At 43.7% G+C, this 23,318-nt stretch overlaps 1 protein-coding gene across 2 annotated transcripts in view; it reads left to right on the plus strand.

The window, feature by feature from the left end:
* The window catches only part of Papss2 (3'-phosphoadenosine 5'-phosphosulfate synthase 2), a 74,151-nt gene that overhangs the window by 41,376 nt on the left and 9,457 nt on the right, over positions 1–23,318 (plus strand). Inside the window, exons 2-9 of one of the 2 annotated variants that reach the window (XM_031390103.1) lie at positions 266–380; positions 4,158–4,393; positions 5,255–5,393; positions 5,896–6,014; positions 6,148–6,261; positions 8,248–8,359; positions 13,187–13,201; positions 15,462–15,667. In XM_031390103.1, coding sequence (XP_031245963.1) covers positions 266–380; positions 4,158–4,393; positions 5,255–5,393; positions 5,896–6,014; positions 6,148–6,261; positions 8,248–8,359; positions 13,187–13,201; positions 15,462–15,667 — 1,056 coding nt within the window. The remainder of the gene's footprint in view (positions 1–265; positions 381–4,157; positions 4,394–5,254; positions 5,394–5,895; positions 6,015–6,147; positions 6,262–8,247; positions 8,360–13,186; positions 13,202–15,461; positions 15,668–23,318) is intronic. The other variant, XM_031390104.1, reaches the window with a different exon arrangement.

The following is a 23,318-nucleotide window of genomic DNA, read 5'->3' on the forward strand; positions in this document are numbered from 1 at the left end:
AAAAAAAAAAAAAAAAAAAAAAAAAAAAACAAAATGAATTACATTGGGAAAACAAAATTTCTCCTGGAGTACGTGTGGATAAATGAGTGGGATAAAGAAAGTTCAAATACTGGGGGAGGAGGGTGGGAGTTTTCCAAATATGTTCCATAGACACTGTTTATACTGCAACTCTGCAACTTAAAGTTAAAATGAGTGTGTATGTTCTGTGTAAAGCATACACATTTTACTAATCAAATATTATGCTCCATCTTGTCTTGTTTTGTAGGACCAGCAAAAATCCACCAATGTGGTCTACCAGGCCCATCATGTAAGCAGGAACAAGAGAGGACAGGTGGTTGGAACCAGGGGAGGATTCCGAGGATGTACCGTGTGGCTAACAGGTATTAACACACACACACACACACACACACACACACACACACACACACACATTTTTAACGGAAACTTTTTTTAAAATCGAAACCTGATGTGTGACATGATTTTAAGGAACTCAATGCTCATTTTTACCTTTGAAAGAACGGAGTGGAGAGCCATGTAGACACGCAGTTGTTGGTTGTCACTCTCCTACAGGTGAGAACTAGGGTCTGACAGGCTGAGAGAGGCCACTAGCTGTCAGTTACCACTCTTTAGCCGCACAAGATGAGACAAGCGGATTGTGACACCTTTCAGCTCTAAGAAACTTCTCCTGTTCACCCCTAAGCAAATTTTCTGTCATGACAAATGGGCTTTTCCTAATTTGACAGGGAATATTTGGCAGCCTGTTGGTCTACGGATGTTTAGAGCTAGCTGTCTGATGTTTTGATGGTCTGGAGGCCTGCCTATTCCATTAACAAAGTTAAGAGTCTGTGTGAGAAAGATTGCTAGAAATCTCATCTTGGCCACAGATTGTCTTTTGCCTGTAGAAACAACTTTCTGTCTCTGAGAATGTCCCCTTTCTTGTCCTTTTTGATCCACAAGTTCCAAAGCAAGAGATTAGCGATGAACTTGCAATTAGGCCTTAAGACCCCTGATAGCCCAGGTCTGACCTCTAACCTGATAGCCGTAGTTGACATAGCCAGGATTTAGACAGGGAAACCCAAGTTCACTTCATAGACAGGATTTTCCAGAGAAGGGAGGTGCCCAGAAACAAAAACAGGTTTATTTGTGCTGCGAGCGAGGCACACGCGCTATTGTCTTCTCACTCAGGAAAAGCTCTAACGCGAGATCGGCTAGGAAGAATGTGGCCCTGGGGGGCCTGCCTGCAGCTTCGCCTGCTTGTTTGTCTGGTTGTGGCCGTTGATCACTTGCACTGTCTCTGGTTTGTGAAAGGGGGTGTCACTGGGAAGCCAGGCTGGCCCAGGAGTCACAATCCCCCTGCTTTAGCCATTCGGTGCTGGGACTAGAGGGCTAGCCCATGCCCAGGTTTGTTTGTTGTTTTTTTGTTTCCTTGCTATTCTTGAATTTTTCCTGGTGCTGGTGGTTTCCTGGTTTTATCCACAGCTGGCATTTGTATCTGTCCTCTAACGGGGACGCCAGACAATGCACATGAAGCCCCAAGTGGCAGTGTGACAGACTAGCCTGGGGACGCTTACAGTGTCCCTTCTCCCTCTGGGAGATGGGGTTTTTATGTTCTCTATCGTGCACTCTTTTCAAAAGGGAAACAAGCAAACAAACAAACAAACAAAAAAAAAACAGGTAGGCTGGAGATGGAGGAAGTGTAAAGGGTTTATTTGCTCTGAGATGGAGGAAATGTAAAGGGTTTATTTGCTCTGAGATGGAAGAAGTGTAAAGGGTTTATTTGCTCTGAAATGGAGGAAGTGTAAAGGGTTTATTTGCTCTGAGATGGAGGAAGTGTAAAGGGTTTATTTGCTCTGACTTTTTTCTTCTCTTTGCCTTTTCCAAATTTACTTTTATGCCTATGCTTCAGAGGTTTGATATCAGCAATGTAGACCAAAAGAAACCAATTACTCCAGAGGCTCCGATTTGAGAAGCTAGTCTGCCTGCCTCAGCTATGTGGCTTTGCACAAGTCCTTTAAGGAGCCCAATACCCTGGTTTATAAAGAGCTAGTGCCTATTGGGCCCTGACTCATGGGCGTTGTAGGTGGAGGTAAATGAAATACAGCATCAATACACTCAGCCCAGAGCTTGCCCCCTGCCCAGACAGCACTACTCCATCCCAGAGGATAGCGAACACCCAGCTACGTGGGCCTTTGTTCTCCAATAGCTGAGGCAAATGGAAGGAAATTTAATTTCATTATTCTAATGCAAGAGGACACACCAGAGAGTCAAGGTTTCTATTTTTCATTACCTACCAGCTGACATAAACTCTAAGAGGAATCTGTTACTGAGATCCCTTCTAAAGAGGCTGTAGTGATTTAGTGAAGAGTCTCAGAACCTCCCATGCCCATGTCTTCAGTGCTTCCTTGTCAGAGTCAAGAGTGTGACTTTAAAATGAGACTGAAAACCTAGGGGCTATTTATTTTCCTCTGGCGGATTTCCTCCCTTCCCTCTTCGTGTTTCCTTCCCCCTGAGCTTTGTCCCAGCTTTATTGTTACCATTTCTATGTGCACATACACGCACTTGCACTTGTTTGTGTGCATGTGCGAGCACAAGTGGGAGCGCACACACACACACACACACACACACACACACACACACACGCGCGCGCGCACACGCACACACATCTTCTCTATGCTTTTACTCTTTCCTTTTTTACTCTTTGGTTTTCCCATTTCCACATTGAGTTCTGTGTGGCAGTAGCCTTGCATCTTGGAATATTACTTTGAGTCCTTAGATGATCTGTGTGCCTCTCTCTCTCTCTTTCTCTCTCTCTCTTTCTCTCTTTCCCTCTTTCTCTCTCTCTCTCTCATGTTCTCCTTACCTAGAAAATTATATAGTTGTCTAATCATGTTTATAGTATAGTAGATGCTGTGTCTTGACTTTATTTGCATATAAAACATGAAGGGTCTTTCAATCCGAGCATCCGAGCACACATGCACCTAAGAGCTCAGAGCTCCTCAGCTCGGCCAGCATGGCCGACCATCTCTTGTGTTTTAACAGTCATTTTTTGAAAACTCTCACAGCCAAAGGGCAGCAGATGGGTCTAATGTCTGGAGGGTGTTCAGTGACATCTACAGGGAGGTGGGTTTACTAGTTAGTCTTCCAGGTGCCAGTGCTACCAGAAGAGGTAAGTCGACTGTCGCCACAGCTTTGATGTCTCAAGAGCAGCCAGCATCTCATTTGTATGAGCAAATTCCTAATCTTTAAGATGTTTGGACGTGGGGGATGGTGAGATGGCTCTGCGGTTAAGAGCACTGACTGCTCTTCTGAAGGTCCTGAGTTCAAATCCCAGCAACCACATGGTGGCTCACAACAGTCCATAATGAGATCTGACACCCTCTTCTGGTGTGTGAAGTCAGCTATAATGAACTTATGTATAATAATAAATAAATCTTTGGGCCTGAACAAGCGGGGCCAACTGGAGCAAGCAGAGGTCCTAAAAAAATTCAATTCCCAACAACCACATGAAGGCTCACACAACCATCTGTACAGCTGTGTTGTACTCACATACATAAAATAAATAAATCTTTTTTTTTTTCAAGACAGAGTTTCTTTGTGTAGCCCTGGCTGTCCTGGAACTCACTCTGTAGACTCACTCTGTCTGGACTCACTCGAGGCTGGCCTCGAACTCAGAAATCCACCTGCCTCTGCCTCCCAAGTGCTGGGATTAAAGGTGTGTGCCACCACCACCTGGCTAATAAATAAATCTTTAAAAAGAAAAAAAAAAGATGTTTGCAGGCAAAACAGCACATGATCTACGACCCCAGGTCTCCCTATTTACAAGCCACAGTTGTTCAAAAAACAAACAAACAAACAAACAAAAAACCCAAAACACAAAAAACAAGTTTCCAAACTATAAACTAATGCAAGTATCCAGGCTTTGTACTCTTTCTAGGTTTTAATGGTTTTCACTTAAGTCTAGAGCATTCTCGTAAGAGTTTAGCTATGTATAAAGGTGCCAGGTTACTTCATGGTTTTTCATCTTTTGAGGACTTTGGTCAGCCCCAGACCCCTGATCATCCTGCCTCTACCTTGCCTGCACCGGGCTGACAGGTATGCGCCACCATTCCTGTCGTGGTCACTTTTCATCCTAAGTCCGCCTTGCCTGTTCTCAACAGGTCTCTCTGGTGCTGGGAAAACAACCATAAGCTTTGCTTTGGAAGAATACCTGGTATCTCATGCCATCCCGTGTTACTCCCTGGACGGGGACAATGTCCGTCATGGCCTTAATAAGAACCTAGGATTCTCTGCCGGGGACCGAGAAGAGAATATCCGCCGGATTGCGGAGGTGGCCAAGCTCTTTGCCGACGCTGGCCTGGTCTGCATTACCAGCTTTATTTCTCCGTTCACAAAGGTAAAAGATTTGGCCCAGGGAGGGAGTTGGTATACTTTGTGTCCTCTCTGGGCTGTGGCCCTCAGCCAGTGGAGCAGGGGGCATCAGGAAGTCACTAGACTGTCACTTTACCATCCAGTCCCCCTCTCCTCACGGGTCCTCTCCTTTCCTCTGTTGCTTATGTAAAGAGAGTTGCCTCCCTGCCAGAAGCCAGTGCCCCAGTTGACACGAAGCCCTTGTGGGTGACGGTCACCAGGGACATGTGGTCAGAGTTGAAAAAATTGAGCAAGAACTCCACAGCCTGTAATTTCAATTGTCTGAACAAGAATGTTTAGCTAGCCCAAACAGAGCAGCCCAGTGCACCACACTGGCTTCTGTGGGTGTGGAGGGGACAGAACTGACCTGAGCAGCCCTGCTCTGGTCTAAAGCAGGATACTTGTAGCAAAGCCTTCCTGTGTCAAGAGCTCAGCCCTGCTACGGGGGAGCTGCGTTCTGCATGAGAGGGACAACTCTGGGCTTGCTGAAAGGACTCTGTCAGGCACTCATCTCCTGTTACCCCAAGGGTATTACCTTCGAGAGTACACAGGGTTTTGCTATGAAGAATCTCATTAGGAAATTTTGTCCTAATCCATTTTTCCTTATAGCAAAATACCAGACCTGGTAATTTATAAAGATTAGAGGTTTATGCGGTTCATGACTTTGGAGGCCACAGACCCCAGGACCATGGTATCAGGCAGTATCAGGCTCCCTCAGGCCTGGCTCTCCCTCTCCAGGCTAGCCTGGAACCTCTTCATCCTGCTTCTACTTCCCTGGTGTTGGGTTTGTGGCCATACCCCTCCACTCTTGCTCTCTTTTTATATTTTTAAACACATGATCTTTTAGGATCGTGAGAATGCCCGAAAAATCCACGAGTCAGCAGGACTCCCGTTCTTTGAGATCTTTGTAGATGCGCCTCTAAATATCTGTGAAAGCCGAGACGTAAAAGGACTCTACAAACGAGCTCGAGCAGGAGAGATTAAAGGTACGAAAGTCACTAGCAGCACCTCTGATAGGTACGGACCCTGCCAGTCTTCTGATTCTATCTTTGGAAATCTGTCTGAAGCCGCACACACTTTGGAAAGCTCAGTGTGTTCAGAGCAGCCATGGCCTTACTAACATTCGGAGATTATCTCTGAATAATTGTTACCTCAGGCATAAAAAGTGACATTCAGAGAAAGAAGACACGTGCAACCAGACTTAGGAATGGATCTCGTTGGCTTTTTTCCCTTCCTTTCCTTTTGTATTCTCAGCAGCAGCAGAAGGCTTGATTTCTGCCAGACGTCATCACTAATGTGAGGCTCTCCGTACTGAAAATACAGCTGTATCTTTCTTATCTACGGCGAGGGGTCAAGGATGGAAGTTTGGACGTTTTAGTCATAAATCACATTTTCAGCTTTACACATTATTGCATTCTATGCTATACCCCATGGGTTGACAGCATTCTTCCACGAACGCAGATGTGACTTAGATCTTATGACCCACAGGGTTTACAGGCATCGATTCTGATTATGAGAAACCTGAAACTCCAGAGTGTGTGCTGAAGACCAACTTGTCATCAGTAAGCGACTGTGTGCAGCAGGTGGTGGAACTTTTGCAAGAGCAGGTAGGAGGGTGGCTCTTGCCCGTGTGGGGGCAGTATGTGTGTGTGTGTGGGGGGGGGTGTTGAAAGATAATCTGAGTTCCTTTATCCCCTTGCAAATCTCATTTGTAACTATTGCCAACTCCATTTCCCACAGAACATTGTACCCCACACCACCATCAAAGGCATCCACGAACTCTTTGTGCCAGAAAACAAAATTGACCAAATCCGAGCTGAGGCAGAGGCTCTCCAGTCACTACCCATTACCAAGGTAAGAGAATACAGACTGGCCAGAGACTCGGGCTTCTTAGAATCTAACATTATAAACTATTATACAATTCCTCTTTAAAACTACCTTCAGAGTGTGTGTGTGTGTGTGTGTGTGTGTGTGTGTGTACACATGAATAGAGTCAGGACAACATGTAGCAGTCAGTTTCCTTCTTCCTTTCACCATGTATGGGGATTGAACTCAAGTTATCAGGCTTGGTGGCAAGCACCTTTAGCCACTGAGCCATCTTGTAGGCCCTACAATTCCTCTGACTATAAGAAACATTGAGTTAAAAAGGGAGTCTATGAAGACATCCCCCACCCCCTCACCTCGAAGCAGCTGCATTTGCATAGGACAATTTGCATAGCTCCCTTACACCTTCATCCTCGCTGAAATAGAGGCAGGATGCCAGGGATCTTTTGTTAGCAATGGCTGAGAAAGTTTGTCCAGAATGTGAATGATTCTTAGACAACTGTCGAAGAATACAAACAGGAAAAAGCACCGATCTCAGACAAGAAGAGCGTTTCTGCTGTGCCTGCTCATTCTGCTGTTGATATGTGTACATCCATGACACCTCAGGATGGGGTGCTGGTCCTGGCAGGAGGCTTCTGTGAAGAACATGCTTTTGTGGCTAGAACTGATTACCACCTCTGTACAATGACAGTCACCCTAGGCAAGAATAAAATAACCAACAGACCAAAGATAAGGAACTTTTGAGCAAGTTTCTAATTACAGTCGCCTCACACCTACAAAGGTGTTCTATGCAGAGCCTCTTGGATAGAGCAGTCGTCCTCACATATGCCTCTAGAGAGACCCATCCGTAGCTGAGATGTAAAGCCATATGGGAGACCAAGGCCAACTGTGGAGACTATAGGATGCAAGATAAGCAAGAACAAGTAGTGCTTCCAGAAGCTTCCTTTGCAGATTGTCCAATGCCGGGATGACTCCAACCTGAGGAAACACAGAGGCAGCCAGTCGCATTGATTTCATTGGCTGGAAGATGTGAGGTGCGACCCCAGATACTGACCTGCTCGGAGCATTTTCATGAATCAGTCTTACTTGTGCCTAAAGATGGTCAAGTCTCTTTTGCTATTTTTCTGTTTCATTATAAATTTGGAGATTTAATGAGATGGGTTAATAGGGTACTTGCTTTTGGTAATTAGGACCTCACAAATTATTTGTGAACAGAGACCCTTGATTTTGTAAAATCAACCCAAGAGGCCCATACTCTGGGAGCAGACAAGTGAGCACGTCAAAGCAATTGCTGTGAGTCCCAGCACCTGAACAGTCTGAGGGGCAGAGAACTTCAGGACCTGATGGCTGGTTCTTGGGGTTACATGGATGACAGGAAAGGTTTCAGAGCAGTGACCTGTGTGCTGAGTTTTAAAACAATCCAAAGAGCTTAGAGGGTAGTCAAGAATAAGAACACAGCCTCTGTCATCCTCTCAGCTGGAAGTACCTGTGTGTTTCCATCACACATTGCCTTGGAGTGTTGGTAAATTGGTCCCAATTGGGGAGCAAAAGGAGATGGGCATCCTCCATGACTCCCAGAAGCCAGAGCTTAAAGGGTTTTCATACCATGATAATAACATTGGCCTTTATCTTAGAGTCGACGGCTTGCTCAAGTCCGTCAAATGATCGGTAAGTGCATCTAATGAAAAAGGACAATAAAACCAATATTTTGTGAGGGGACAAAAAAAAAAAACCCCAGCAAATGTTTAATTCTCTTGCACATTATAGGAACAGTTACAGCTGAAAGTATTTAAATAATCTCATGTAATCGCTCTTTTATAGGAGTGTTCTAGCCTTGTATATATATAGCTGGCTCCTGAATGAGAGGTTCATAGAGCATGTGGGAACCCTTAGAACACAGACATTCTTTCTTCATCCTCCTGCCAACTGAGTAAAAGAGATGGAGACCTACCCTGGGGCCTGATGCCTGAGAGAGAGCCGTGATGGACATACCCCCTTGTTTTCTGTGTTTTCCAGCTGGATCTGCAGTGGGTGCAGATTCTGAGTGAAGGCTGGGCTACTCCCCTCAAAGGCTTTATGCGGGAGAAGGAGTATTTGCAAACTCTACACTTCGACACTCTACTGGACGGTACGTATAGAACGTATAGAATGTATAGAACATATAGAACGTTGTCTCTTACTGCTTATCCCATGAGAGATACAAGTTTGCACAGGACAGGACCCGTGAGTTGAAGATCCTAGTACAGCAGGATTGTTTACTGTGTGTCCCTTCTAGTATGTCTGTTTCCATTTTTAGGATTTTTGTTCTTCATTCTCAAAAAAAAAAAAATTCTGTATTATGTAAAGCCAAGTTGCTGAGAAATGAAGGCTCTATTTGAAACCATTACAGCTCTGAGCTCCCATGTTCTTTGCTGGGTCTGATATTCAGAAGCACCATTTGGGGGCACCCAGGAGTTTAGATCCCATCACAGTTTACTGACTCACAAGCACCGCCCTTCCCCCCAACATTGCACCCATCACATGGTGCCATGGTCCCGTCCCTGATTTCCTTGGTGGCTGCTGAGCTGTCAGCGCTCGAACCCTCACACAACAGATCAAGATGGCTCTGTCCTCTGAACCCTGACAAGGGAAGGTGATGGTAACTTCTAGGCCACAGGCTAATGACTTTGGAAAAAACACTGATCTGGTCCAGGTCGGAAGCAAGTGCTATTTAGAATTCCAGGCTGTTCTCTAAGAATTTCCTTCCTGGAGTTTACACACACACACACACACACACACACACACACATACACACCGAGGTCCTCAGACATGGATTTTTCTATTTCAAGACTGTGGGGAAATAGCTGCCGGTAGGGAAGACGTTCTTTAGCATCATACTGAATGTAGTCCCTGGCAAGACTTTAGGCCTGTTAGGAAGAAAAGACAAAACCAGATACTCATTCTTTGGAAGGATTCCTAGGACTTAGGCTGCTGCCTAGGGAACGGCCCAGAAGCAGAATTTTAAGACAGACCAGAGCATACCTTTATCCCTCTGCTATAACTTAGCATGCCCTACAACCTGAAGCCTTTGTTTCTGAGATTAAGTACCATTCCAAAAGCACACTTTATTTAAGCCTAGCTTGCTGTAACAGGCACTGTTTCATTTGATTTTTTTTTTTTTAAATAAAATCTCTAGAAATTACTCACTTCTCAGAGGAGGACATTGAGCTCAGAATCATCTAATCACTCACTTTTTTGTTTGTTTGTTTGTTTTTCAAGACAGGGTTTTTCCGTATAGCCCTGGCTGTCCTGGAACTCACTCTGTAGACCAGGCTGGCCTCGAACTCAGAAATCCGCCTGTCTCTGCCTCCCAAGTGCTGGGATTAAAGGCGTGTGCCACCACTGCCCAGCGACTCACTCACGTTTTAACGTTTATAAGTAATGCCCCATGACCACAGTCAAAACTCCTGTCTGGTACTCCTTCTACACCAGGCTGCTCTCCAGGTCTCCTTTCCAGTGAGCTATAGAAGGTCAGAATACCCAAACAAGGAAATACTACATTTATCTTGATGTCTTGTTTTTCACACATGCTAAACTCAGCTGCATCAGACATATTGGGCTCAGCAGCCAGCCATACCAGAGAGGTTAACTATAAGCATCTAGGCTGGAGCTGTGACCACAGGGAAACACAGTGAGAGAAGAGGAATCATTCCAAAGAGTGTCTTGTCCAAGAATTGCTCCAGAAAGAAAAATGCCTGAAAGGCAGGTAGAGCTGTTGGGGTCAATGAAGTAAAGGGCCCTTAGCCCGAGATCCTGGACTGTAGGGAAGAAAGAAAGCATCTTATGTCTTCTGTTTGGAGGAAGGAATGAAAGGAAGTGTTCCTGGGTTGAGGGGGTGGCTTGTGTTAGATCCATAAGAGAGTCTGTGACTCCAAAAGATGAAGACAGAGATGACCCTTCTGGACGATTTGGGCAGCAACTGTTCACTCTCTCTCATATTTCCATTTCCTTTCATTTCTGTTTCCCTTAAGGCCTCTAACCTGATCACTTTCCCCTTACTACCAGAGTCCCCACGCTCCAAGCCCTCTCTGCCTGTTCAATCTCAGTTCTTTCCAAAAACCTAAACCCAAGAGTTTGTAGGAATTCCTGGGGTGTTTCCTGGGTCCCCACATCTAGGCCAAAACTACGTGCTACTCGCTGTGTGGTTCTCTGCATCCAACAGTCATTCAGACACCAAAGTTCTCAGCGCCGGTGTCCATGAATAGGAAAGTGTTCACTCCCTTCGTGTCGGCCTCAGACGAGGACTCCCTAGGAGGTTGCTCATGCTTCATACATCAATATTTTCATAATCTACACGGATTGCTCTATGCTGAGGCTCCAGCACAGTTATGTGAAAGACTATGTTCCAGGCTGGATGTTTGGACAGTTTCCATAACCCCATGCAGGTCATTTCTGGGACTTTCTACGAGACTCATTTAACTGATAGAAACAGACAGCACCGTGGGCTCAGTGGTTAAGACAGACCACTGACTTCCAGAGGACCCATTTCTCAGCACCCACATGGCAGCCCAAAACCATCTACAGAGACTCTGACATCATATTCTGGCCTTCATGGGTACTGCACACATGTAGTGCACATACCTGCAGGCAAAACACTTATATACATAAGGTAGAAAAAATTTTTAAATTAAAATAAAAAATAGAGGGCACAGGTCTATAATTAAAGCCAATTTGGGGGACGAAGGAGAAGGATCACACGTTCAAAGACAGCCTCGACAAGTTAGTGAGACCCTACCACAGAATAAAAAGGGGAAACAGAGCCAGGGACACAGCTCCGTGATGGTACACTTGCCTAGGATTGCGGGGGTCATGGGTTCAATTCTTTGCACGGAACGAAGATATCATGGATACGAGACTCTCTGTGTTTTCGTTTAGTTTTAGCCTAGCTTGAGGTAGAATATAATAGTGTGAGCTGTGCAGCCCAATTGTTCTGGATGCCTCTGCCAGAGATCAGCTATAAACCCACCTAATAAGTCAACTCACTGACGTTAGATCTCTGATCTGCTTGGTGGTGATGATAATGACGGGACCCACCTCCCTGGAATATTGAAAGTTTCAGAAAAATGCCCCATGCAATAGTAAAATTCCATACATGTTAGCTATTAACAGAAATGAGTCCCTGCTACAGATGGTTAAAAAGTCTCGGAGACCTGAAATGGCTTATCTGAAGTCGTATCGGCTTGTCAGCCCAGAGAAGGTAATTAGCTAGTAATTACCTTATAGCTCCCGACTGAGCACACACAGAGCAGGCTTCCCCTCGCTGCTGTGGACAGAGAAATCCTGAAAAAAGAGTAAGCTTGTAGACCAGACAGGACAGCTTCTCTGCACACACCCGATGGCCGAAGTGTCATCTTGCCACATGCCATGCACTCTGTATTCCCCAGGCTGTGGTATCTGGGGGAGCCTACTTGTGCCATGCCATAGTCTCCTTGAAGCCCATGCCTGGTGCGATGGCTTTTAAACTGAGAAACACCTAAGCTCCAGAAAATGACACATATATCAGGCTATATATATAAATCTATATACATATATATCAGAAGGCATAGCAAGGTATAATTCATATAGATATTACTTCATCTTTGACAGTTCATGAAGGTTCGAGTCACCATCAACACTGAAATATTTGTGTAGCCACAGCTACACAGCCACAACCATACAGACACACAGACACAGACACACAGACATACAGACACAGACACACAACCACAGCCACACAGCCTCAGCCACATAGCTGCATGGTCACACAGCCACACAGCCACATGGCTACACAGCCATGCAGCCACACAGCCATAGCCACACAGTCACACAATCACACAGCCACACAAGCACAGCCACGCAGCCTCACAATCACAGCCACACAGCCATGCAGCCATACAGCCACGCAGGCACATGGACACATGGACACAGACACACAGACACACAGACACACACACAGCCATATGGCTACATCTTTCTACCTCCAAACTGTGAATCTCTTGGTTACTTCACTCTGCAAGCAACAGATGCCAATCTCACTCTGCCCCCTATGAAGTATTTTGTTAGTTTTAATTTTCTAAAAGGTTCCCATTTTACCCTTAGTCGAAAAATACAATTCAGTCTATTTAGTACAAAACGAAAAGAAAATATAATAGTACAAAAGGGAAGTTCCTGCAAAGCGACCATGCTTGTGGTATTTATGGGTTTCTATTTTCACATCAAGGTCTTCTCTTACTTTCTCTCTCACTAGAAATATAGTTTCAGGGTTGTCACAGGCCTTCCTAGCATAAATGTCTCATGTGCTATTGGGTGTTGGGATAAAGAGAACTCCATTATTTAACGTCTTCATCAGCTAGCCTGCCACGGCAGGGATGATGGTCCCCACATGTACCATCCATGCTTGCTAAGTACCCACCACTAGACTTTGAGGTAGGAGAATGAAGCTGCTTTAGTCTTTATAAGGTAAGAAGTGTTACAAAGGGCGGAAATCTCACCTGAAGCTTGCACTCAAATACAGGTTCTGATGATCCCAACACTCGGGTTTATTTTCCTGGGCATGCCGTCAGGTCCCCTAAACCTCGAGCTTCGACATTCTACAGTTGTTTCTGTCTACACGTTCCCCCAAAGCCTGGTTTGGAAACCATTTAGCAGGATTGCTGAAATTAAAAGTGTGACTAACGTGTGCTATATTTATTTCAAACAGATAATTCGTTGAACAATGTTTTTAGAGTGCACTGAATAATATTGCACAAAAAAAATAGTATTAGCATATATTTGGTGTCATGTGCCTGTTTTTAAAAATAGTATCAGGAGGAACTGAACATATGTGCATGTTGCCTGTGTGAAGTGTCATAATAGGAATTTGTTCCTTGACATTGTTAGTTCAAGATTCTCATGGTGGAGAGCTGAAAACATGTCTCTTGTGTTTGTATTTCTCTAGGCGTGGTCCCCCGTGGTATGTACTTCACTTTCCAAGTAGTTAAATTATTGTAATTAGAGATGGCACATTAATTTTTTTTAAAAAATTATTAAGGATATAATTTTTAAAAATCCAAATTAACCAGATGGAATTGCTCAGTTCATAGTCCAACCAGTTACAGTAAAATCGTACCACATTGTACCGTTTATTTGTCAAGTACAAACAACAGGAAATTTCTGGGTCAGATGAAACTGTTACATTGGTAGTGTTGGGTTTGGCTGACATCAGCAAACATGTTTCTAAGTTACCACTGCACACTTGCTCCTGAGTTCTTTTGAATTTATGATCGTCTAATGAGTTCTGGTCCCCTCTTAGTTTCAGAAATTTGAAATTAAAATATTCTGTCACACTTACAAAACTTTTATAGTCAGTGAAGAAATCCACTTTAGATTTAATTTAAAGTAAATGTATCTGGTTGGACTGTGTACGATCATTCCTTGTTTGTTTGCAAGTCTGATTATGCATGGGCTTAATTACAAGCTATCGTAATTGATGGTTTACAGAACTAAAAATATGCACTTACTGGGACTATAAATTTCTACATTGTACCAGAATGAGGTAAAATTCCAAAGATATCATTTGTCTTAGAGATCATTTTTATCATTTTGTTCCTTTAAAAAGCCAAATTATGTGATAAAGGTTCATTTTATTTTTTTGGGAAAGAAAATGTCTATACAACTAATAAGCAGATCTACAATGCTAAAGGGAAAAGACCTGACAATTGTTTAAAGCAAAAGAAAAATGATTCAATTAGACAGGAAATTATCTGTTGGGTTTCCTATGGTTAAAACAACAATACTCTTCCAAAAGCGAGATAAAGCATAATGAACCAATCCAGGCGGCTCTCAACAGAGCTGAAACACATTAAGGGAAAGGCCAAAGGCTCAAGAAACGTTGAAGCCACAGAGGATGCTCAGCATAGCTCAACTGTAGCAGATGTACAAACACAAAGTAGAGGGCCTGGAGAGATGGCTCAGTGGTTAGGTGCTTTGTAGCTCTTGCAAAGGCCTGGGTCTTGGTTCATAGCAACCACATGGCAGCTCACAACCATCTATAACTCCAGTTCCAGGGAAGCTGACTCTTTGAGCATTGAACATACATGGTATGCAGGCAAAATACCCATGCACATAAAACTTAAAAAGTTCTGTTTGTTTTGTAAGTAGAGGAGAGGCTATGGACAAGATTCGGTGGTTAAGAGCATGTTCTGCTCTTACAGAGGATGGGAGTTGGAGTGCCAGCGCCCATGTCGGGCAGCTCACAACCATCTGTAACTCTAGCTCCAGGGGAACTCAAAGAATGCCTCCAGCTACCATGAACACTCACACTCACCTGCCCATACCACCCACAGATACATATAATTTAGAAATAAGTCTTTTAGAGCTGGAGAGATGGCTCAGCGCTTAAGAGCACCGACTGCTCTTCTGAAGGCCCTGAGTTCAAATCCCAGCAAACCACATGGTGGCTCACAACCATCCATAATGAGATCTGATGCCTACTTCTGGTGTGTCTGAAGACAGGTACAGTGTACTTCCATATAATAATAAAAATAAATCTTAAAAAAAATAAGTCTTTTAAAACAATATAGAGAAAACACTGGGACTGTAATTAAGGTAGAACACTTGCCTCCTATGCATGAAGCCCTGAGTTCAATCCCCACTAATACCACAAACAAATATACATACATACATACATGCATACATACAAAAAGCCAAGAGCAGAGGAAGAAGGTAGGGAAGCACATTAAGCATGTCCATGCCCACGCAGCTTTGCAGTCCCGGGCATACAGGGGCAGTTGGTATTATGACATAGCAGTAGTCCTGTCTATGTGAAACCACAGGTGAGTCTTTTATCATGAAAAGAGGAAGAGTTCCACATTCCTGTGGGTGTTCACTCAGCACAGCCTGCAGCTGGAAATAAATAAATAATCTTAAAAACAACAAAAGGCTTCACTCTTCATAGTGCAGTGAGGTTAGCACCAAGGTTTTAAAAGTCAATCCAGACTAGGTATCTCCATCTTGTCCTCAAAGCTAGGTCACTTACTAAGGCAGTTTAGTCAGGAATTGGTCAAGGAACTCCTCTCTGTCTTAAAGAAGCCAGAACAGTAGCTTGCCTACGCTGGCCTTGGATCTCGATGCCCAGACGAGGCTTCGGAAGAAGGATGTACACATAGTAGCCATCCCTGAAGAATGCCTCCTCTGGAATATGGCACTCACGCCTCACGGGGGTCTTTCTACAGATGGAGTCATCAACATGAGTATTCCCATCGTACTGCCCGTTTCTGCGGATGACAAGGCACGGCTCGAAGGGTGCAGCAAATTTGCCTTGATGTACGAAGGTCGGAGGGTTGCTTTGTTACAAGACCCTGAATTCTACGAGCATAGAAAAGAGGAGCGTTGTTCTCGTGTGTGGGGAACAGCCACTGCAAAACACCCTCATATCAAAGTAAGTATAAAACCTTTGCAAGGACTTTAAGGAAAAAAAAACTTTTGTGTGTGTAGGTTTTGCGGAGGTATACCTGTGTGTATAGGTGTGTAATTGCGCATGTCAGAGGTCTGAGGACAACCTTGGGTATCACTATTTTAGGTTCATGCCTTCAACCTTCTGATTGAGACAGGGTCTCTTAAAGGCCTGGAGCTTGGCCAGATAGGCTAGACTAACTCACCAGGGAGCTTTCTACTTTCTTCCTGCCTCACTTCGCCATCACTGAGTCTACGTGCATGGCTTTTACCTGCATTCTAGGGGTCAGAACTCAGACCCTCATACTTATGAGGCAAACATTTTACTAACTGAACCACAGTAGAAGTTCTCTTTGTTTTTATTTTTGTTGTGTGCACATATGTGATATATGTTCATGTGTATGCTCATGTGCATGAAAGTGTATATACATATACGAATGCACGCCAGAGAACAACATAGGGTATTGTCCTCAATTGCTCCCTACTAGACTTTTGGAGTCAGTGTCTCTTACTGAACCTGGAGCTCACCAGTTTGGTTAATCTAGCCGGCCAGCAAACTCCAGGACCAGATCATCTCTGCCTCCCAGGGCCAGGAGGACAACCATATATCTGTGCACCCAGATTTCTACATGCATTCTGGGGATCCAAACTCAGGTCCTGCCTCATGTCACGTTTATATAACAAGACCTATATTGCCTAGGCCATCTCCCCAAATTCATGGCTGAGTAAAGAAATATTGTTGGTTTTTTTGTTTATTTGTTTTCTGAAGCCAGGTATGATGGTAAAACCCATACATCCCAACACTACCGATTGAGAGGCAAGATCAGAGATCATCAGTTAAGTAGCTGGTTTGCTAGTTTAAGGCTAGGTTTGGTTACAGAAGACTATGTCTAAAAACAGCACAAGCCCCACCCCCAGCCCCTAAAAAGTGCACAAGGACCACATGTAATGAACCCAAGCAACCCCTGAAAAGAACTCAGAGTTCGTGTTCTGTGGCCAGCGAATGGGAGTCAATGACATCTTTCTATAAACATAGACCAGTACACATAGTGGCTAAGTTCCAAGAAGATGCTGCATTTCCATCAGTGGCTGCTCATCTGACGAGGGTGACTGCTCCTCCCTGAAGCCACATCACATTCCTCAGCAACTTCTGATGGCAGCTGGTAACGCATTGGTGGTGAGGAGCTATCAAGGGGCCACTGGATATAAGTCACTTCCCATACAATCCTGTGAAACTGAATGCAGATCCACTCTTCGTCAGAGACACAGGCATCAGGGTAGAAGTGGAGAGAGCTACCACTAATTTAATTTGACTTCTTCATTTCCCCAGCTTGGTTAGCGTCCAAGCTCATGGGTAACACCATGAGCAGTCAAGCCTCGGAGGGCTCTCGAGGACCTGGTGATAGTCAAAGCACACTGACCTTCATTTGTCTTTTGGCAAAACGATGAGGCCAAAATATATTGAACAGCATTGCCAGCCCTATGACCTTGAAGAAAATTACATTTATTTCTCAGTTGTAAAATGTTACAAGATAGGAAAGACATTCTCAAGGCCCTGTTAGTGGCCCCTGGAGCCTTCTTATTCTGAACAGAAAAGCTCAGGGAGCAAAGGAAGCAGCTCTTCCACTTACTGGACACAACCATCAGCCTTAAGATAAACATCTCTTCATGTCCAGGCAGGTCAAAGTCATTTGAGAAGTTTTCCCTCCGAGACTGGCAGAAGGTCTTTGAGATAGCTGCTCCAGGAATATTACATTCTGGCCTTCAATTACATTTCTGACCATTTCTTTTATGATTGTAATCACAGAGGTTTGGGACCTTATCGTCCTTCAGTGGCCTGAAGAATAACGGCCCATCATTATCTCTGCTCAAACATTTCTCCTCTTTAGGTTTAACCCACATGACCTACACCAAAGACATAAAACTAACCTCAGATAATGCCTAGGGGGAACTTGGGTGACTTTTTTTTTTCATCTTGTCTTGCAATATATATCAGCAGTTACAGTCAGTTTCTTAGAAGTCAAGGAGATTGGTGGTGTGCCCTATGTCTTCGACAGTATTGTCAGTGACTCTACATTATTGGTCATTAGAGGAGCTAATGGTAAAAAGCAGTTCATAGATAACCAGAGAGAAAGCATTCACCCCATATCCATTACATTAGGGTTTTCTAAAGGCATATTCGGCAAGGAAACAACACATGAGTTTTACTGGGTAGAAGAATTCTTATTTAACATACTGAAACTCATACTAATACTTTAACATAGTTTTTTTTTTTTTTTTTTTAGAACACAAAATCTCTTACTGGTTTTATTCACAAAAGGCACTTGGCTTTCATATGGCATTGTGAATGTTTGCAGAGAATTGTCAGTTAGCAAAGAAATGGCCCGCCTCTGTTCCACAACTCCATAACTATGGGCACTCCTGAGCTGTCTTAGTGTTCTATTGCTGTGAAGAACTGCATGACCATGGCAGTTCTTATAAAGAAAAGCATTTCATGGGGGCTGGCTTACAGTTTCAGAGGTTTAGACCACTGTAGTCATAGTGGTGAGAATGGCAACGTGAAGGCAGACATGGTGCTGGAGAAGTTGAGAGTTCTACATCCAGATCTGCAGGTAGCAAGGAGAGAGACATTGGGCCTGGCTTGAACTTCTGAAACTCCAAAGCCCACCCCAATGACATACTTCCTTCAACAATGCCACACCTCATAATCCCTGTCGAGTAGCACAACTCCTTAATGACCAAACATTCAAATATATAAATTTTTATAGGGGCCATTCCTAGTTAAACCACCACATGTCTCTTCAGAGTCACAAAGTATGGAACCAAATGGCATAATCTCAGGGTCACTGTGAGGAAGAGCTAGAATGTGTGGAAGTAATACTTAGAGGAAACCCATGATCTTACCCATGGTGCTCTGTTTTACCAACCAACAATTTTTCTCACAGTTCCCTAGATAAGTAAATAAAAATGATCGCTCTCATTTTAAAGATGTAGAAATCAGGAGAACAAAGTATGTCTTCCCAAGGAAAGGCAGGAACAGAGGTTTCTATAGCCCTTGTGTCCAGATGAAGACCAGATGGACAGCACCATCAGTGGGATCACTTAAGACTTATGCAGATTGTGCCAGTCATACTGGCTCACACCTTTGATTCCAGCACCAGAGAGGTAGCATCATGGGCCACATCACAAGACCCTATCTCAAATAACCCAGACCAGGTCTCCCAGATTCTGCCTTGACTGGCTTGGGGTCAGGTTGATCCTTAGAAGTTTGAAGCTGACCATGATTTGCACACGCTATGAGTGTTGACAAAGCCTTGGTTACAAAACAATTGAGAGCTTTATTTAGATATGTCTTGGAAGTGCTTCAGATTCAGTATGTCAACCTCTCCCTAGGCTCATTCTTCCTCATGTCCCCAAGCTCATGTCCCCTACCTGGAAGCATGCACTCAACCCAACAACAAAACCCACATGCCATTGTGACTTTTTCTCTTTCCCTTTCCTATTCAATTATCAAGTTCTGGAAGCTCTTCCAAATATTACTCAAATATATTAATTCACTCCTGTTCCAGTTTGGGCCAGATTTTACATCTATTGTTTCTTGTTTATATGTCCTTATCCACTGTCTATTCTTTGGCCAGAGTAAACTGTTCAGCCTTTCTTTGGGATCCCTTTCACAAAGATTTACCTGTGGGTGCCTGTAGAACTTAGCACCCACACATTTCTCCTCTAGACATTCCAGAGCTGGTCATTACACCATGCTAGTTCCTACCAATCCCACAGCATCATCCTTTCTGAAGTCAGGACTATCTCAACTCCTAGGTAGGACTCAATGGCCTAATATCTATAGTAGGCAATACTGAGGATGATGCTAAAATATCAGCCTGGAGACCACTGATGACAGCCAGTGGATATGGTGGGAAAGAAAGCTTGGTGTTCTCAAGTTGCAGATTTGGATCCTGACTTTGGTACAATAATAGCTGTGTGCACCTAGACTTTTCCACTTCCTTTCTGCAAAGCGGCCCTACCTGAAAGCAAAGATCTTTAAACTTGCAAGATCTTCAGGTCCCATTAATATCGCCAAGTGTCTCAACCCACCAGCTTCCAATAATGACGCAGAGACTTATATTTACCTATGAATACTTAGGCCTTGTAGCTTAGGCTTCTTCTCAATTAGCAAATAGAACTTAGTTAACCCATTTATTTTAATCCATGTTCTGCAACGTGGGGCTGTTACCCCTCCTTCAGTCCTTCCTCCTGTTCCTTCCTCCATGGCTGACTTAGAGATCCTCCCATGCCTGATTCTTTGCCAGATTCCCTATTTCTGCCCAGGTGTTCCTCTGTTCCTCTCCTGCCCTGCTATAGACCATCAGCTCTTTAGGAAACTAATCAGAAGTGATAGAGAAGGCAGGTGATGCTTCGTGAAAATAACAGAACCAAAGTCCTGACAGTACTCAGTTCTGCTGGTTCAGAAATCAACATCTGAAATAATACAAGGACAACCCTCACACGGTGCACAAGAAGATTATCCCAACACGTTAAGCCTTAACCAGATGGTTTAGAAAGGAGTGGGAAATCGGAAGCTATAATAACGTTCCGGACCGTCCTGCCTGGGGGCTGGACACAGTTCTAGGGAAGATCAGAGCACCTTATGCACAGCTACCTTGAGAGTTGTTCCCCCCACTCCAGAAACGACAGGAGACAGTTTTAGCAGCACTCTTCGCAGACCTGCTTTACACTGGATGGTGATCAAAGTCACTTCAGTGCTGGCTTCACCAAGACAGCAGTCCAGTGCAGGGTTGACCCTTAGAGTCCAGAGTCCAGGGTGTTAACGGGACTCCCTGGGATCTGGATCTACTTTTTCAAAGTTTTCTTTAGGCAGTGAGGACAAAGCCAGGTATAATATTTGAAAAAATAAGTGTACAATGTTTGCCCTAGAGCAGAGTTTAGAAAGGAGGCCATGAAAACAGAGACAAACCCATTGCACAATTACCTCCAAGGGTTCTCAAACTCAGCACCATGTCCTTTTGTTGTTGTTGTGAAGTCTGCTGGTACCACACAGGATACCTCATTGTAGGCTTTGGTTGCACTAGATTCTAGATGGAGCACACGCTTTCCTACTTCACTTGTGACCGTCAGATTGACTGGAGATGTGACAAAAATCACGCTAGCCTAACCTTCCATTCTCTGAATCCCTGTGGGATGTAAACCCAGTATCTGCCTATGGGAAAGCTGAGCCAGAACAAACACATTGCTACCTTCCCTCTACTAGGTGCCTCATGAGTCAGCTTTCTTGGTGACTACTACTGTACTGGTAGCTTTGGTGTCACTTTGTCCTTGTCTGGATGAAAATACAGTTTGTCTTTTTGTGACTTACTTCACTTTCTGTCCTCAGGGTTGTGTTTTGATTGTCTTTTTGTGACTCTTTTACTTTCTCCGGATTACCTGTGTGGAAGTGTTGAACACGATTTCTTTCACACTAAAGGCTGAATGGTGCTCCATGTTGTATGTGTCTATGTGTATTGTATTTCTGGTAGACATTCGGATTGCTACGAACACTGGGTGTGCAAATCTCTCTTCAGGCTGTAGGGCTGCTGGATCAAAAGATTGTTCTAAGTTGGTTTCGGTTTGTTTGGTTTGGTTTGGTTTTGGGTTTTTTTTTTCTTTTTCTTTTTGTTTTTTTGAGACAGGGTTTCTCTGTGTTGTCCTGGCTGTCCTGGTATTCACTTTGTAGACCAGGCTGGCCTCGAACTCAGAAATCCACCTGCCTCTGCCTCCCAAGCGCTGGGAGTAAAGGCATGCGCCACCACCGCCCGGCCTAAGTTGCTTTTTAAATGATGTTTGTGTGAGGTTTTGAGGCATGTGTGAGTATATGGACATCAGAGAAAAACTTGTTGGAGCTGATTCTATAAGGTAGGTGCCAGGTATTGAACTTAGGTCATCATACTTGAGTTAGCAAGCACATCTACACACAGAGCTATCTCACTAGCTGTGCCATTTTAATTCTACGTTATTTTACTTATTGGTCTGGAGGAGTTTTCTGTTCTTTTGAGATATATCACTTTGTAGCCCAGACTGTACTCCAACTCCAATCTCTGCGGCCTTGGACCCCTGAGTGCTGGTGTTATAGGCATGTACCACTACATCCAGATTGTAGCAATGGCCCCTCATGATGTAATAGGATTTGGAGCAGTCATCCTGTAGAGAGACTTTTGCCCTAACTTTTAGTTCATGGTAGTCCCAGCTTTCGACTTTTGATTTTGTAGTCTGTGCTTTGGGTGCTATATTCAAGAAGAAACTGCCAACCCCAATGTTATGAAGCTTTGTTCTCTTTATTTGCTTGTTTTCTAATTTTAATCCATTTTAATTTTTGTACATGGGATACATGTCCATTTCTACTTTTTGTATGTGTCTAGTTTCCTCATATTTGTTCAACAGGCTGTCTTTTCCCCCATCCTCTGATATCCTTGTCAGAGACCTTTGAGAAAATAGGGTTTTAGCTAATCATCTGTCTTGCACTGTATACATGGATTTTGTTCCACTTTGTTGCTCACTTGGGTTCTCTTTAATTTCCAAATTGGATATAAATGAAGGAGGCTGCATCCATGGAAGCTGTGCTAAACAATAACTACCGGTAGGAAAACAGAACAAAATTTATCCTGAAGGTTTCTATTTTGGAGTTGCATTGACAACAATCTAAAATATATTGGATGGTATTGGGAAATGCCAGCAGGTTCTCAAAGCATGGTCCGTGGAACTCTAGCAGTACTCAGGACTTAGCAGAAAACTCCCAAGTGCAGTGCTAGGGAACAGTGCTGGGCAATTTTCCAGTGTTGCCATTGGCATGGCTGGTACAAAGCAATAAAGGGCGAACTGCTGGTGCCAAGCCCAATTTTCACAATTGTACTAAGAAACCACCAGCTTCACCTGAGGACTTCTTTATGATGCTGTAAAAGAAAAACGACCCTTGTGTCCATATTCTTGACTTTTTCCCATAACTTACTTAAACAGAGAAGTGCAAAAAAACCCACTTCTACTACAAACACCAAAACTGGTGTAAGGAAGAGAAAAACAGCTATGCCTCCCCCTGGCCCTCAACACACCACACACACACACACACACACACACACACACACACACACTTTGAAACACCATCGAAACCCTGATGTCATGAATGTGGCTTTATAAATAATATTTAACAAGTGGATTTTTCCCCTTTGTTTTTTTTTTCTCTCAGTCACTCTAAGAAAAACAAGGAAGAATGTTAGCTGCCAATGATTACCCTTACGGTTTCAAACAAAAACCATGACTGTGAGCATGGCAGCAAGCTCAATCTAACCAGAGTTTCTTCTAAGACTAGCAGTGATGCTCACAATGTGTATAGACATTTCAAATCCAAAAACAGAATGTCAACCTTTGAAGACTGACAAGCTCAATGACCCAACAGTTGCTAGTCACTAGCATGTTATGATACAAAAAAAAAAAAAAAAAATTAGGGTAAAACATTCATTCAAGAAACAATGGAGTCTTAGAACAGAGTATGAAATGTGCAAAGTTCCAGATTCTGCAGTTCATTTACCTTTAAGAAACCAGCATAGGCAGCTTGTTGGTGTATTTATTTTTATTTTTTTATTGTGTTC

This window comes from Mastomys coucha, unplaced genomic scaffold, assembly GCF_008632895.1.
Source record: "Mastomys coucha isolate ucsf_1 unplaced genomic scaffold, UCSF_Mcou_1 pScaffold21, whole genome shotgun sequence".
Taxonomy (NCBI): Eukaryota; Metazoa; Chordata; class Mammalia; order Rodentia; family Muridae; genus Mastomys; species Mastomys coucha.